Source organism: Drosophila eugracilis, unplaced genomic scaffold (assembly GCF_018153835.1).
Source record: "Drosophila eugracilis isolate 14026-0451.02 unplaced genomic scaffold, ASM1815383v1 contig_498, whole genome shotgun sequence".
NCBI classification, from domain to species: Eukaryota; Metazoa; Arthropoda; class Insecta; order Diptera; family Drosophilidae; genus Drosophila; species Drosophila eugracilis.
This window is the reverse complement of record NW_024573369.1, coordinates 161228-178237: the sequence shown is the minus strand read 5'-3', so window position 1 is coordinate 178237 and position 17010 is coordinate 161228. Positions and strand designations below refer to the sequence as shown.

At 41.3% G+C, this 17010-nt stretch overlaps 4 protein-coding genes across 5 annotated transcripts in view; 3 read left to right on the top strand and 1 right to left on the bottom strand.

The window, feature by feature from the left end:
* The window catches only part of LOC108105360 (probable serine/threonine-protein kinase DDB_G0267686), a 66347-nt gene extending 59932 nt beyond the window's left edge, over positions 1-6415 (bottom strand). For both annotated transcript variants that reach the window (XM_017211878.2, XM_017211880.2), the window contains exon 1: positions 5621-6415. The gene's annotated coding sequence lies outside the window, so the exon portion shown is untranslated. The remainder of the gene's footprint in view (positions 1-5620) is intronic.
* Positions 6416-8475: 2060 nt separating this feature from the next.
* LOC108105333 (ctenidin-3) lies at positions 8476-9257 on the top strand. Its single transcript, XM_017211826.1, has 3 exons — positions 8476-8534; positions 8598-9123; positions 9178-9257. The coding sequence occupies exons 1-3, from the start codon at positions 8529-8531 to the stop codon at positions 9255-9257; spliced, it is 612 nt and encodes a 203-aa protein (XP_017067315.1). The 5' UTR covers positions 8476-8528.
* Positions 9258-13242: 3985 nt separating this feature from the next.
* LOC108105332 (glycine-rich protein 23) lies at positions 13243-13962 on the top strand. The gene has a single exon (XM_017211825.2). The coding sequence runs from the start codon at positions 13272-13274 to the stop codon at positions 13800-13802; it is 531 nt and encodes a 176-aa protein (XP_017067314.1). The 5' UTR covers positions 13243-13271; the 3' UTR covers positions 13803-13962.
* A 1958-nt stretch (positions 13963-15920) lies between these two features.
* On the top strand, positions 15921-16695 carry LOC108105327 (loricrin). The gene has a single exon (XM_017211821.1). The coding sequence runs from the start codon at positions 15934-15936 to the stop codon at positions 16537-16539; it is 606 nt and encodes a 201-aa protein (XP_017067310.1). The 5' UTR covers positions 15921-15933; the 3' UTR covers positions 16540-16695.
* The last annotated feature ends 315 nt before the right edge of the window (positions 16696-17010 follow it).

Here is a 17010-nt window from a genome sequence, read left to right as displayed (position 1 = left end):
GGGCGGTGACCCAACGCTACTTGGGGAACTGTCTGTACGTCTGGGTGGCACTCGAATATTCATTCCCCCACCTCTTCGCCACAAGATACCCCGCGATTTTCGGGGATTTTCTCGAGAGCAACACCTTTCCAAAAACAACGCCTAATTATGTCATTAAAACGCTTGGCTTTTGTGTGCGTTTCTTAATGACGATTTGTGAGAAGCTGGCCAGTGATTTCAATTAAAAGTAGAAAAAACATTATGCTATCATCTTTGTTTTTTAATAATATTTTCTCCACTCATTAAATAACCTTCTCGTAATGAGATCATCAAAGATAACCCGAAAGCTATGAAGGACAAATGAGATATAATAATCTAATCTGTTATTATTATTGAAATATTTTTTATATATTATTTTTCAATCTTTTTTTTATGACACCAAAGATAATTTTTTAATTTTCTAACGATTATTTCCTTAGCAATTTATTAATTAACAAACAATAATATTAAATAATTATAGTTTTTGAAGGCAAATTCTTATTATTATTTTAGCTATTAAAATTCCACATTTTTAGGGTAAATGGTTTTATGATTTTGTTTAGTTTGCTAACTAAAAACTATATTCTATGTTTTTAGACAAACAAAATACCTTTGAGGAGCAGTTTTGTGGATCTTATTAAAGACTAAAGGAGGCTATGGGGAACCTCGGCGACCCATGACGAACCTTAACTGCGGTAAAAGTGAAGTCATGTGCGAGTCTTTGGGGCCAACGAAAAGTAAAAGCCAAAACGAGAGTGAAGTGATGGCAAAACACGCTGCGATCGTGATTCGCATTTGGCCATGGCCAACAGCAACTGGCAACATGAACGGCCAGCAACTTTGAGCCACCAGCAAGCAGCAACTAGCAACATCAACAGCAGGAGCCGGAAATCTGGTCAGGTTGTGACCCCCGGAAGTCGACACCAGACAATCAATCAATATCGGTGGCTATATGCCGCTGATCTATCATTATTTATGCACGATTCAAAAATATGGTGTAACATCTGCCTATTGTTTCGTTTGTCACAACAACATAATGACGGGGCCGAATAATTTTGCCATTTCTTTTTTTGCGGTCATTAAAGTGCCATAAAGCGTTGCCAATTCCATGGTAAATATTCGGTAGTTCCCCAAAAAACTGATAATCCATGTTTATATAGCTGTGTTTATGTAAGTCGAGGCGAGAAATTGCAAAAGCAATGCAGCAATGGATGACCGGAGGCGTGGCAGCAACGGCGCCAATCAGTGGCAACAACAGCGATAACATTGGCCAGCCAACATCTGCAACATCTGCAATATCAGCCGCTCTCCAATGGCAACAACAACAACATCTGGACAACAGAAAAAACCCAAACGGTTTACACTCAGCTAAAATTTATAACTTTTCCCAAGCTTAGTGTTAAGAAAATAATTTAAAAATGCTGGTAAGTAAAGTTTATAGAAAGATTGAAAGCAATATTATGGTCATTTTTGTGAGTGTACATAAGCAAGATGAAGAAAATACACAACAGCAACACTCTCTAGCAGCCACTTGTTGCATAGTCTGATGTCAAGAGCCTCTGCTTTGGTCAAGCGCCAATTGAGATGTGACAGGTTGTCTGGTCAAGATCTGCGCGCTACCCGGCACTCCATTCGAAGCTACAGTCCCCACCGAATCCAACTGCCACCTGCCACCTCTCTTCCATCCAGAGAAAAGGTCATCGGATTCCGGGGCACGAGTAAAAAGCTGGATTAGTCCCAGGCACGAATTGCCTGTCATGATTATGAGATGCTATCCATGATATATAGCCCCCTTAATCTCGTAAGATTTAATTTAGCCTGTCTGCTTATACAACAAGCATTTGCCCATTTCTTTTTCGGTTTTTGCAAGTTCACGTTGTTTACAGGAAAAATGGGGAAAATTCAAGATAAATAGGAAAATATGACAGACTGTTATGGCATGTTATAGGTCAAAAGTATTTTCTTTGAATATTAATTTAAAATTGATTTCAAATCCTTTATGGCATAATCCATATCAACTTTTACTTTTTATATCAATAAGAAAATAATCCAATATTTTCACTAGTGAAAATGATTTTATTTTCCCAAACTCAATAAAAACTCAGCTAAAATCGGTTTAAAACTCATTCAGATCTGTCGTCTGGGGTTAATTTGATTTTCGATCCGCTTAACCGAGTCAATCAACCGCCCAACAAGTATTATATAAATTGTATAATTTCCGATAACTGTTTCCCAGTCTGATCTCGGTCTAATCGCCTTATGTGTGACATCGAAATGCGTTCGAAAGTTACAGGTTTTCCAGTTCAAAAATAAAATACCAGCCAAGCCATTGTGCTGAGTTATTGGGACACCAAGGCTTATTTATTAACGATGGTTTCACTTTCCAGCCACACAATTACGATCGGATAAAGGCTGACGAAGAAATTGACACACGAAACCAAACAAATTTGTTTATAAATGTCGCACAATATTTATTTGTTGACGCCGTCGTCGTCGTCATCATCATCATCATCGATTTGTCATTGTTTGGGCGTCGAGGGGCATCTGAAAATTTATGGGGCTTATGTGCCATTTGACTCCATTCCGGTGTAAGGTGAAGGGTTGACAATGGGCCATAGAATCGAAATTGGCTGGAATTGTAACAATGGAGCCGCCGGACAAGACCAAGACTAAGCGATTCCAATTCGAAAGCGAGCAGGCGGCGCGGAAATTTATGCATAATTTCTGTGACAAATGCCACAAAACGACGGCGAGAGATCATGGAAAGTGTGAAAAGTGTGAAAAGTGCATTGATAATTATGATAATTGTCTGGTCTAAACTAGGGGGGGAATTATGAGTTCGTCCATAAGATACAGAAGATACATTTTCAGGTTGACAACAAAGACTTTCGTATTGTTTACAAGTACTATAGACTCGCTAACTTTCATTCTTAGTCACTGATTTGTGGCTGTTGCCGTTTCTTATATTTGTTGGCTTATTTCTCTTAACTCCATTGCTTTTTGGGTTGCCTGCCTAATTATATGGTACGTGCTATTTCATTCGCCGACAGATACAAGCTACAAGATACAAAGATGCACAACTGCCAACCGCAAGACAACCAGCGACATCCCAAGGGGAGGGCTCTGGGACGTGGTGATTAAGGCTAAGCGAATGCGAATTTGAAAATGCTCTACAATCAGGCTTACAAGTTATTTCTATAGCCTATTCTTACTATATCATTAGAAAACCTGAATTCTAGATGACTTTCTTTTAATTGAACAGATTTCTGTGGCATAGTTAAGGCATTTAATAGCTAAGATCTGTCGTCCAATTGCTGGCTAATTAATTGATCTTGTAAAGTCTCACATCTTTAGTTTCCTAATATGAAGTTGTTTGCTTTTAGCCAACCCACACGTATTTCTTGATCAAGTTATTGGACCCGCTACAAAGTTAACACCACATCAACAGCTACAACTTGATCATGATCATGATCATGATAATCATGGCCATGATCATGACTGCGTCGCTGTTTTACACGAAGGCAATTGCTTCTCGAGGAGGAACCCCATCTCCCATCATCCAATGCTTCTGCTTCCTTCAGCTCCTCCGCCTACCGGGTGAGTTGGCCTACCTGCCCATCTAGCTGCAATTATGATCCGCTAGCTGCGGATTGCTGCCTACAAGGCATGTCAACGCCTAGGACCGAGCTCTTGAAGCTTTTAGTTGGCTGCCAATCTGCGGGATTCTGGGAAGCACTTCCCGGGGGCCAATTTCCCATCGACGATGGTGGGTAAGAAAAATTCAAAATTAAAAAACAAAACAAATTACAAATAAAAAAGCCCACTACTTATGCAAAATGAACGGGCGAGATTTACTTTAATCACACTACCTGCCGGTCGATGTGTAAAAGTGAAAATGCAGCAGCCGACTGCGGTGGTGGTGCGTTTGCTTGCCCGGGCGGTTGGTTGGGTGGTGTAAATTATGAAATTAGTATTATGTGAAACGGAGTTAAAAGTGTGATTAAACTGGAGCCTGCAGTCAAAGTCACACACATGTGTGTGGGGCATAAAAAAAAACCCACCTGCCGCATAATAAGACGCTGCCACCGTCGTCGTCAAGACAATGAAAGTCACCTAAGTACCCACTCCATAGTAAGTGTGCGGGGCAATTAATATCATTTCAGCGTGGATGTGGATGTGGTTGTGGCTGTAGCTGTGCCTGTGGATGTAAATGTGGAGGCGAGAGCCACCGCGATGGTTTTCCGAGTGAGCGAGTCGCCCAAATGGAAATGCCGTCGCCGGCAGGTTAGACCCTTCGATGCTCAGGGTTAAAGAGCGGAGTAAGCTATGCGATTCCCAACGGATTGGTTTTCCATAACTTTGGAAATGCTAAATCAAAGGAGAGTAAAGGCGAAAACCAAATGTACATCAGATTGAGTATAGCTTAGTTGTAAATTTTTCATAGTAACATCATCACCAAGTTATGTTAAGGAAGTTCCATGAAATTCCTGGAATTTTCGACACCAGCTGGTGGGGCAATAAAACACCTGCTGGGCATACCCCCTGCTACCCAGTTGGCGCGATAGGAACCCACGACAAGTGCAGCGACAAAAAAACAAAATAAAAATAACAACAACAAATAACAATTCCCCGTGGCTTATTAGCAATGCCACTTAGAAGTTGGAGCAGGGAGAAAGTCATCCAGCTGAATGCACATGGAGAGGTTGTGCTGTCAACTGTCCCACCTGTCGTCTCGCGCCCACTTATCTATGGCATAGCATAGCATACAATACGATATGATACTATACTAAACCCGGCAGCAGAAACCGCAAGAGCACTCAAGTTTGTTGCCTCAGTCTTTTGTTCTGCCACGGCACATGGTTCATGGTGAATTGCGTAGGGAATTGCCCTAATCGCGGTTTCGGTTTCAATCGTCAATCGTAATCGAGGAAAATTTGTGAGCAGCACCGCGGGGCATTGGCACGAGATCTTCACTGATTTTTAATATATATAATTTAAAGCCCATGGAGGCCATAAAAAATAAAGAGGCATAGCATATATAAATATATATATGTATACTCATACTTAGTATGTGCGCTTTTCGACGTGTAAAAGAAAATGAGCTGCTTCGGCAATTAATAGACCATGAACAGTTTGCTAGACGAATGAAAACTGCGCACCACTAAATCCAGCATTAACTTAACTTTGACTAATGCGCACTTATCAAGTAACCAACTAAGACCCAAAAAACCAATCTAGTCGAAAGTCTATAACTAAGTGCCTTTAATTGCGATGGAGCTTTTCTATTTTCGCAGAGATTTTTCATTCTAAGAGTACATCTAAGAGAAAATCATTAAAAATATATATAATTAATATTTACATAAATTTAGCATGTTTTTACTGAATGTCTATAAATGCAAATTTATTTTATTTGCGATTACTTAACGATTCGAATCTCTTTGGGTATGCAAAATTATAGTTTTTAGATGGCTTTTTTTCACTTTTCAAACTATTGTTTGATTAACTCCATTTGCATATTTATCTTGGATTTTATTTTTAGAGTATAAATAAATACATTCACTCTTTATCCTTTTTTATATTTATATTTCATCATCTAACTCACCGTAAAAAATGATTTAAAAATTCAAGTTTCGAGCTGTCGTCGCTATATTCCTCTTGGCAATATTCCTCAACTTTGCCACAACATATTAATCTTGTTTCGTACTTTTTAATTAACTTTTATGATTGGCGGCTGCCAATTATAGCAAATGAACATTAAAAAATAAACAAAAGAACACCAGTTGGCACGCACATTGGGAAAGAGGATGTATATATATGTATATATATGTATTGCCGATAATGGAAGGGCTATTTATCACTTGGAAAAAATGCACAAGTCGCGTTGGAAAATCAGATGGAAAACTGCGAAAGGAAGGCGACGCGACGCCGTCAAACGACGATCCGGCAAACACGTTTTCCAGTTACAACGTTGGCAACGGAATGATTTGGGCAAATCTGCAGCGGCACCAACGAAGCCCGAAATTATCCCAAAGAGCGAAAGCCGGCAAATCAAACAGAGAGCCAGAGAGCCAAGAAAATGGCCCCGGTGAGAGGCTTTCTCCGGCTGAGAAAGAAACCTAAAATGAAAAGACATGAGAGTGTGTTGCTGAGATCACAGTCTACCACTTTGAATACCCTACATCGCAGGTGATCTATGAACCAAACCATTGGCTTCTGTTCGGCTTTTCCTCGCATAAATTTCCATCGCTTATGGCCAGCTCTAATTTTTCCAGCCAAGTTGTCCCATTAGAGATAACGCTGTGCGGACAGATGCACTTCATCATCGGCTACTTACAGTCCCACTGGTTTTACCATTTTAACTAATCCGTTCAGCTAACGATTAATACGAGGTGTGTTCAAAAAGTAAGGTGACTTTTCAAATTTCAAATTTTTCAAATTTTTCGATTATCTTCAGTTTTGGGAACAAGAAAAAGTCACATGGGGCCAAATCCGGTGAATATGGTGGCTGAGGCATTATTGTGGTGTTGTTTTTGGCCAAAAAATCCAAATCCTTTGATCCATATTTTTCGATAGCAAAAAATCGCCGAGCTCGCAAAACAACTTGTAACTTTACGCCTCTCACAACCAAACAAAAGAGGATGTTCCATTGAAACTTGGTACAGATGTTAGGGAAGAGTGTACCAATATAACAAAACAAAAAAATCGATAATCGAAAAATTTGAAATTCGCGAAATTTGAAGAGTCACCTTACTTTTTGAACACACCTCGTAGTTTACTTTATAATGCCATCAGCCTAATTTTAATAATGGAAAAATATTGTTTTGTGTTTGAAAAGAAACTGATTGCCGATAAAGGTGAAATTAAAGACTATACATGTTACCCCTTAACATAAATGCGAAATTTTGGCCTATCCTGATTATATGCCCAAAAAAATCAGTATTTTGATCAGAACAAAGCCAATATTATTTTAAATATGGAATGCCATGCCTCGCTGAGTTCGTTGTAAAATTTCCAACAAAACTGCATTCACACCTTAAAATCTTAATTTTAATCAATTTTTCGCAAAATTTTATGATGGTACCCCTTATTGAAAATGCTAATTTAGGGTTCTCCTCATTTCGCCCTAAAATGATATAAGTAAGCCAATAATAGTTCGAATAAGGAATACCACACCTCGTTGTAATCGGTTTTAAATTCTTTAAAACTGCATTCACAGCTAAAAATCTTGATTTTAAGTCATATTTATCAAAATTTGATGATAGTACCCCTTATTGAAAATGTGAAATTTAGTTTATCCACATTTCTCCCTCAGTCCATAACTAATCCAATAATGGTCCAAATGTGGAATGTAATACCTCGTTGAATTCGTTATTAAATTTCCAAGAAAACTGCATTCTCACCTAAAATTATTAATTTTTATCAATTTTTCACAAAAAATTATGATGTTACCCCTTATCAAAAATCCGAAATTTAGCAAAAAATGAATTTTTGGAATATCTGCCCAAAAATGATATGGAAGTCAAATTCGATCGTTAGATGCACTAAACAGTCACTATTTTTAGCTGTGGGTCTTTATTTGACCAAGTTAGTTAGTTAGCTAAAACCACTTAAATATATTGATGATATTTTTCAGCCAAGAAATCAGCATTTACCCTTCAAACATAAAACTAAATGCTTCGGCAGTGAATGTTAAATGTAATTTGCTTACATCAACTCTTCAATAAACATCCAGGAATCATTGCCAGGAAAACATTCACAAAACTCAAAGTGCTGTTTCATTGCAGGTGACCCAACAACAGGTGATATACAATTTTCGCTTTTGGCCCCGTAGGATGCCAAAATATTTGACTTCCCCATTTCAAATATTTCCCATTCACAGCATTTTTGCCCGGCAAGATTTCCACTTTACTTCTGTCAAGTTGATGTGTTGCATTTCTGCATTGTGCCATTGCATAACAAACAAATTGTTCACTTTCAAAAAAACAAAATAAACCAAAAAAAAAAAAAGAGGAAACAAATAGTTGTGAAGGAGCAGCCAGGAGTGGGTGAAGCGCCCACGTAGCAACATGGCCATAAACTGGACGCACTGCGTCCAATTTTCGGGCTTTTAAGTCAAACAGCTTGGCACAGAGATTGGGCAATCGGAAGCCCGAAGGCGTATTGCCAACGTGCAATTAATTTGTGACTTTTAATTAATGTCAAGGAAAACAAAATGCGAAGAGCAGCCTCCGAAGAGCTAAAGATAACGATGAGTTCAGAGGGCTGGAGAATCTAATGATTGAGCGGAGCAAATTGATGTTTTGGTTTTTGAAAATCGAAATTGTCGTTTTTTTGCGTGCTTGTTTTGGTTTCTTCTGTTTGTTTGTTGTTTCCTCGAGCGAATCATTAGCCAAAGAAGATCCATAGGATTTGGACTATAAATTCAACTGTTTCTTGGCCAGAAGACATCACAAACCATTGGATCTCAGCTTCGATCAGAATCTCAAATCTAATCAACTTTTAAATCCAGAATGAAGGTAAGAAGTCGAGGAGCCTTAAGGATTTGGCAAACTTAATCTCTTTAATTAAATCCTCCTCAGGTGTTTATCTGCGTCTTGGCATCCCTGGCTCTGGCCAATGCTGGTGGCTCCCGCGGCGGTGCCAGCGGTGGTGCTGGCGGTGGCTATCTGCCCGGTGGAGGACGCGGTGGTGGCCGTCCGGCCATTGGAGCTGGTCTAGTGTCCCATGTTTCCCAGTCACAGGGCAACACTAAGGTCCACATTGGCGGTGGCGCATCTGGCGGCGGTGCTGCCTATGGTGGTGGTGCTGCTGCCTATGGCGGCGGTGCTGGAGCTGCTCACGGCGGTGGAGCCTCCTATGGCGGTGGTGCTGGAGCTGCTCACGGCGCTGGTGCCTCATACGGCGGTGGACGCGGTGCTGGAGGCTGGCAAGGAGCTGGAGCTAGCCGTGGTGGTGCTGGAGGAGCCGGAGGATGGCAGGGTGGTTCTGCTGGAGGAGCTGGTGGCTGGCAGGGTGGTGCCGGAGGAGCTGGAGGCAACGCCTGGGGCAACCCCGCTGAGTTCGATTACACTGTCAACCATGCTTCTAGTGCCGGAGGTGCAGGTGGCGCCTACGGTGGTGCTGGTGCAGCCTACGGCGGTGCTGGTGGTGCTCACGGAGGTGCTGGTGGCGCTCACGGTGGTGCTGGTGGCGCCTACGGTGGTGGCTCCCGCGGCGGTGCTGGCTGGTGGAACGATTAAATAATGGCATATATGACAACTCAAATCGAATCTGTGCTAACGAATCTGACCAATAAATTGTTTTTGTAAAAAATAATCCATGAAATTATCTTAAAGTTCGTTTCTTAAGTCTTTCGTTTTCACAAGACGGGTTCCTGAACTGGCTTTTAAGTTGAGCTTCACCGGTAGTAAGCTCTACTAAGCTTTTAGTCTTGGTTATGTTTTGGTTTTTGGACACTTTGATATAGATAATGTAAAAGTAATATACAAAAATTAAAAAAAATTTTAAAGAATGAACCCATATCAAAAGAGAATTATATAAAAGTGTTGTGGTATTTCATTTTACAAATCGGAATCCGATTAGACAAGTTATTAACTTTATAATACCAGTTTTAAGCTACCTTTAAAGATTATCTACACCGATTTCTTACTTCATGCAATAAGCTCTCTTGGCAATAAGCGCTAGATGGCGCTGTGGCCAAGTTCGTTGCCTAAGTCTTTCGTTTGCTGGCACCAGCAAACCAGTTTACAACTTTGCTCTTTACGCCCTGCCCTTGCGATGGATTTGCTGAAGTTCAAGGTCATTACCAGCCGTTGCCACCGAAAGCGAAAGTTAACTAAGGCTAAAAACGGTAAGAGAACAGTGGAGTATGCCAAAGGATTGTAAGTACATAGCATATTCGCATATTAAGGGGAACTTAAGGTGTTAATCCTTGACACTAGCTCATAAAACATAAAACATAAAACATAAAACAACTCAAGTCAAGTGTGTGTGCCTAACATGAAGTTAAACAGTTTATGGGCTGTCATTGATTTATATGAAAATCAGTTTCTTTGCTTTTCAGTTTTGTGTTTTATTTTGCGTATTTCGTTTTGTTTTACTTCCGCTGGCGATCGTTGTTTGGCTTTGAATCCATCGATTTTCTTTGTCTAACCATTGTCTTTGATTCGATAATCATGAAGTTGCGGCGTCGACCAGTCTCGGCTGAGTTTTGCCATGTGCGTTTTTTCGTTTTCAGTTTAGTTTCTTTTTTTTCTTCTTGGGGGGGCTTCGGTTTTTAGTTACCAGGGAGCCTTGGACAAAGCGCATTACGATTCGCATGTTTGTTTATAAACAAATGGGCATCTCACTTTTATTTACACCAATCTGGACAAATTATGCGTACGTGTGTGCTAACCTGTTTTGGTTTTTGCATTAGTTTTTTCTTAACTGGTTTTGGGTTTTCTGATCTCTGGTCATTTGACAAACTCTTGATGCACATTTTGGAGATTAACACTGCGGAATGTCTTTGATTGGGAAATTTATTTGAAACTAATTTGGTCAATGAAACTGAGAAATAATTAATGCTAGATTTAATATTCTTAACGCCTTGGGCATTTTTAAGGCGGCAAACGAAGGTTTTAACTGCTTTAGTGGCAGTTACAGAATAAGTACTTCCTGAAGTAAGCTTACATCTGGTAGTTATTAATATTATTCTTCTATTTATTTTGCTTTATGTTTCATCTGTAGTTAAGTATTATGATTCCATAGTTAAACCAACCCCCACGATCCCTAAGTGATTGATGGGAGAATGCAATCGATTAACCTGCAATTAACTATCGATGTTTTACGACCCCCTCGACGATGATCTGGCAAGGCAGTGCAATTAGCTTATATTTATATGAGCCGGACTGCCATCAATTAGCCTTTTGCATATGTACGAGATCTGAGAGCTCCCAGATGAGCAAATTGCATTTGTAGAAGTAATATATATAGCAGTTATTTATGTGTCTGCTGGAATCTCAGGCAATTTTCTATGCAAGCTTGCAGGTTTTGCATTTGGAATTGAATTAATGTCCGCAGAATATTAGTTATTATCATTACATATTACCAACTTATTTATGAGTGTCATCAATTTCAGCTGTAATGTGCCCAGTGCCCTCCCTTCCAGCTGAGATGACGATGACTCTATCTAAAGTTCTCCTCTTAAGAAAAAACATGAACTCCGTTCACTTTTCGGCTTGGAGTTTTTGGTTTTCATATCTCTGTAGATATAGTATTATCCATATTTGCCTTTGTGTTTACTATTGCACTGGTAATTTCGTTTGGGTACATAACTCGCAATTAAATATGTTAATTCTGTTGTTTTTTAATGAAAGCCTTCAGACGTCCGAAGGCGAAGCGATGGGAAATAGTTTTGTAGGTTCGGTCATTACAGCCCCGGTAATGTAGTCGCCATTGTAAGGGAGATTATATCGTATCTTAACTTGGCACTAAGTGGGATCTATATCCAAACTGATATGGCTAGATGAGCTGGCTGCCTGGAAACAAGCTTCCTTTACCATAAAATATTAAAGCTTAAGATATCATTAAATTGATTCCTGCTTGGTTAACCGCAAATCATAATCATAATAATTATTAAAATCAATAACTAACATTTATGGGTTTCCCTCTGTGAATTGTTAATTAAACCATTAAATTGAAATCCCATTTTATGAGCACATCTTCGATATTAAATATATGATAAAGTCAATAAATCGGTAATGAGGAAATCTAATTAAAACTGATGCTTCCTATCGCTCGATCTCCCAAGTGGCCATCAGTCATCGTTTTTAAGCCCAGTAAAGCACTTTATATACTTCAATTTGCTACTTCTTAGTGGCTTGCCAACTTGTTTTCCACCTAATTGATAAGTTACCCATCGTTTGCTGTCGGTCTGTCGTCGAATTGGTGGCTCACAGCCTGAAGTATAATCGAATAATGCGATTATATGAATATTCATAAAGCCAAGAACGGGTATGTAAATGCCAAATACTGAAACAAACTTGCAAAAAAAAAAAAAGAATACAGAAACTATCTTTCTTTTGGCAAAGATCATATACATATATGAGGCGTGTGGTATAGGAGTACGTTGAACCCTTGGACTTGTGGGAGAGTTCTCTATAGTAATAGTGTTTATCTTTCGGGTTAGTACCGACAACTAGACGACCCACGAATATTCCCAGGCCAAATCTGCCATATCCGCCGAGCCACTATGCAAATATATGCCAAACTGAAGCATAGAAATAGAATCGTTCGAACCGGTTCCCTTTCGTATTAATAAGCGATGATGTGGGCTATGGATATTGGTATTGGCCATACAATAGGCCTCCGAGCTATTGAATAAATAGTTCTTGACTAAAACAGGAAGATGCCTTAGTTTTCCCACTTTAAAGTTAAACTTGAACCTTGGAGCAGAACTCATGTTTTAAGACCAATACCTCGGGGCCATTCATCAGTTTGTCACTTCGGATGCTTCTGCTTCTGCTTCTGCTTTTGGCCAATACTCAAAATCTCAGCTGGCCAACTGACAAAACATTGATATAAATGTTGATTGTCGGCCCATTGTTGCCCGTTGCCGGCTGCGGTGATTAAATGCTTATAATTTGTTTGACTTTCGGCGATTTGCACAGTGGTTGAGGAGTGGTTAATCCATCAGATCTGCAAAATAAATTTAAAATATATATAGTTAATAGTTAGAGTCTTATTAAGAGTATAAAACGTACAAAGCTGGCAAAGGCAAAGCCAAAATGGGTAGTTACTAGCCATAAGTTTTCTTAGACAATATTTATAATAACCAACCCAAAAGGCCAAACTAAGTTTAATTTTCTAATAAAACATAATGTTTGATGTACTCATCTTTACCAAAATGATGTTGTCAGTGGATTTCCCAAGAGATTTCCCCTTCCTACAACGATTTAACACCTACCAAACCACTGTGCAAACTGGAGGAGAAGCGGTTCCTCATCCGAAGTAAGCCGCGCATGCGCACAGATTAGCATAGGCAAACAAAAGAACCGCCGGCAAGCATAGCCGAATGTGGGTTATTATGAAATCGCAGCCAAAACGATGATGCTGCTCTGGCCGCTCTGCCCATCAATGGCTTCTAATTGGACCCCATCTCATTCGGATCGATCCATCGATTTTTCGGGGGTATAAAGGTGCGTGCTCCGGCTGTGGTTGGAATTAGTTTGGTCAGCTGTTTGAAACCGATTGTTACCCATTCGCTACTCGAGATGAAACCCTTTACCTGCATTCTGGTGATCCTTGCCGCCATCCTGTCCGTTGGTCAGGCCTCGCTCGGTGGTCTTCTTGGAGGCGGCGGCGGTGGCGGCGGTGGCTCCATTGGCGGAGGTGCTGGCGGCATTGGACAGCTGCTGCAAAGCAAGTTGGGCAGTCTCGGCGGTGGATTGGGCGGCGGCCTGGGCGGTCTGAGCGGTGGCTTTGGAGGAAAGCTCGGAGGTGGAGGCGGTGGCGGCGGTGGTGGTGGCTACTCTGGTGGCTACTCCAACGGCGGTGGCTACTCTGGCGGCGGTGGATACTCCGGCGGTGGTGGATACTCCGGCGGTGGCGGATACTCTGCCCCAGCTCCCAGGCCCGTTGAGAAGGTGGTCATCGTGAAGGTCATCAGCGAAGGCTACTCTGGCGGTCAATCTGGAGGCTACTCCGGTGGCTACTCTGGCGCTCAGTCTGGCGGTTACTCCGGCGGCTACTCTGGTGGTTACTCCGGTGGTGCTCAGTCTGGCGGCTGGAACAAGGGCTGGTAAAGATTGGCTAACCCAAGGACCAACCACAAATAGTTCAAACTGCCAAAACGAAAAGGCCAAGCAGCTTAGAATTTAGTATTTTTTAAATATTTTTTTTTTAGAGGTATTTGTTTGTTAGAATTTATGCAATAATATACAAGAAAAGAATTTCCATTTTTAATTGTCAGTGCCTTGTGACTGGGAGGGGAACCGGTTGACTTTGGCTTCCTGCTCTAACTCTAACTCTGACTCTGACTCTGACCCAATGGCCAAATGGTTGAGGTCATCACCTGCCAATCGAAGCAAGCAGTTAATGGGACAGGTACTTAGACGATTTTCGGCTTTTTCTGCAGCTCTTTCGCGACTCAAAAAGCGCATTTTATTGTTTTCCAAGCCATCGATCATTCCGTCTAAGAAAATCGAGAAAAAAAGAGAGAAACGATTGTCAGTCGATCGCACAAAAGACCCAAATTTGATTTTTATGCCGCCCATGAATTAAAATCCGGCCAGCGGTGGAAACGTGCAAAAGCCAAAAGGTTCAAGTGGTTATTTTTGATTCTTTGGCCTATTGAATTGGCCTATCAAAGGTGTATAATTAGCATTTTGGGGCAAGATAGGCTGACTTTTAAGTCCACAAAATATTCATTCTACTCTTTGTTCTGGAGGATTAATTTCTGTGAATAAATTTGTCCGAAAAGAAGGGCAGCAGCATAAATAAATGCGATTTTTTTATTGATAGAATTTTCCCCTTGATGTAGTTATTAACTAGTTGTTAAATTGATTGCTTTTTTAGTGGGTTTTTAATGAAATAAATCTCTTCATCATATGCGGTAGCCGTTTTTATGAGTCTTAAAAATGACTTTACTATGAAAGAGGAGTTTATGTACTTCTAGAAATATTTATAAAATAAACTACACCTCAAGTTTATTTCTACAAATTGATATTCATTTATAATGCTTAATTTATTCACCGCTAAACGTTTCGTGTCCCATAAAAAATCTATAAATAAATATCGAAACGATAATATAGCCAAGGGTATATAAAAATCTGCAGTTTCTTTTCTTGTTTTCTAATTTATGTCGCTGACGAAATCGAAACATTTTTTTGGCCTAAGGCAATGATCTGCATCTTTGGATCTTTGGAATAATGGAAACACATTACCAGCTCATCGGCCGAGACACCTTCTTGTGAGAGACGTCAATCTTTCGTGATGGGTTCGGTGTCAACTCATAAGTTGCACCCGAACAATTGCAACGAGTTGATTGATTGATTTGCCGGCGACCCGATTTGCAGCTGCCAGACAGCACGAATTATGTGCAACCGCAGCAGCAGCACGGTAGCCACAAAGACAAACACGCAGCTGACTTCCATCTCGATCTCCATTTCCACCGCCATCACCATCACACACCTTCCTCCACCTGCAATCTGCCATTCCAATACCAATCTGTATCGCCATCGCCATCACCATCGCCATTCTGAATAATGGGCAGGCATAAAGAACCAATTGCCAGATCGATCCGATCCCTGGCTCCTCGGGCTCTATATCTAGCCATCCAACCACCGGCAGGCGTACTCAATTAAGTACTTTGCGGTTGCTACATAAAAATCGAGAGCCAATAGATCGATGATCATGATGCGGTATCAGCTTGTCTGGGCTACACTTCACTACAAAAGAATATTACTTTTAGTGTTTTATCCTTTAGAAAACTACTCAGTAAATCATAAGTTACCTACTTACCTTTCTCCTTTCTGTAGGTTAGGATAATGTAGGGCTGGGCTGAACTGTAGTCTAGTGTGACTGATATAGTAAGTCTGGTGCCCCAAGCGCGCAGAACGGTCGACCTACGTGTGGGCCAACAAAGCGTACGAAATCGAAAGTCAGAGTTGGCATAATGAGGCCCAAGTACTGAGGTGAATTGAGCCACCGCCACCACCACCCGACCCACTCGCCGAGTTACCCCGAAGCAGCCAATCCAAGCTGGCCATTGTAAGCTGGTCGCTGGCAGTTTTGGCAATTACATCTGATTATACGAGGCAGCGGCTGTGGCGAAGCTGTGTGGCTCAGTGGCTGAGTGGCTCAGAATCTTGGATGGGTATAAATAGTCGAGAGTGGTTGCAGTGGGGCATTAGTTAGTGCACGGCAGCTACAGAGATGCAATCCACGATGACAACGCGACGACTTGGCCTTCTCGGTCTGCTGGTGGTGCTGGGTTGCATAGTGGCCCAGGGCAAGCCACATGGCTGGAGCAGCGGAGGCGGTGGTGGTTGGTCCTCAGGCGGATCTGGAGGCAGCAAGGTCATTATCAGTGCCTGGCCGTCCAGTGGTGGCGGCGGCGGTTGGTCCTCCGGCGGCGGATCAGGAGGCTGGAAGAGCGGCGGCGGTGGAGGTGGATGGTCATCGGGTGGATCAGGAGGCGGTGGCTGGAAGAGCGGAGGTGGCTCAGGTGGTTGGTCCTCCGGTGGATTATCTAGTGCCCTGTCCAGTCTCTCCGGTTGGAAGTCCCAGGCTTTGGGCGGCTTGAGCAGTGGCTGGAAGAGCGGCGGCGGCGGTGGTGGTGGCTGGAAGAGCGGCGGCGGCGGCGGTGGCTGGTCATCAGGTGGATCAGGTGGTGGTTGGAAGAGCGGCGGTGGTTCTGGTGGCTGGTCCTCTGGCGGATCCTCCTCCGCTTGGCCTAGCAAGATTAGCAGCGGTTGGTCCTCTGGCGGCGGTGGAGGCGGTTGGTCTTCCGGTGGAGGAGGCGGCGGCTGGAGCTGGTAAAGCAATCCTGGAAACGAGACGACATCCATCCGAGGCGAAACTGCGACGAGACGATACCAGAAAATACTGCTCAACTTGTATATAACATTTCTCTGCCCTAAACTTAATCAACCTTTTTTTTTTGTGTATTTGTGAATAAATCTTATGAGAAAGTAATTTTGATAAGCGTTGTTTCTTGAGAGGCAGGCGTGATTTATATTAATTCAAATTATTTACTAATTAGTAAAAAAAAGTTTTGATCGAGTTCGAAAAGGAACAGGTATGAAAACCCAAAGTCTTGAGTCATTTTTAAATAACTTTAGAAAGTTTTCAACTTCATATATCAACAGAATTTACAAACAATTTAAAAACAGTTTTAAGTTTTCAAAACTTTAGAACTTCTTCTATTAGTCAAAAAAATATCAAGCACTTTCTATATAGACAACACTTTATAAAAATAATAATAACAATTTCTAAACTTTCTTTTATATT

Excerpts from the sequence above, each read along its gene's own strand:
- LOC108105327 (XM_017211821.1), top strand. The coding sequence starts at position 15,934 with ATGCAATCCACGATGACAACGCGACGACTTGGCCTTCTCGGTCTGCTG.
- LOC108105332 (XM_017211825.2), top strand. The coding sequence starts at position 13,272 with ATGAAACCCTTTACCTGCATTCTGGTGATCCTTGCCGCCATCCTGTCC.
- LOC108105333 (XM_017211826.1), top strand. Across the intron at positions 9,124-9,177 it reads TAGTGCCGGAGGTGCAGGTG|GTGCTGGTGGCGCTCACGGT; the intron begins GCGCCTACGGTG and ends GTGCTCACGGAG.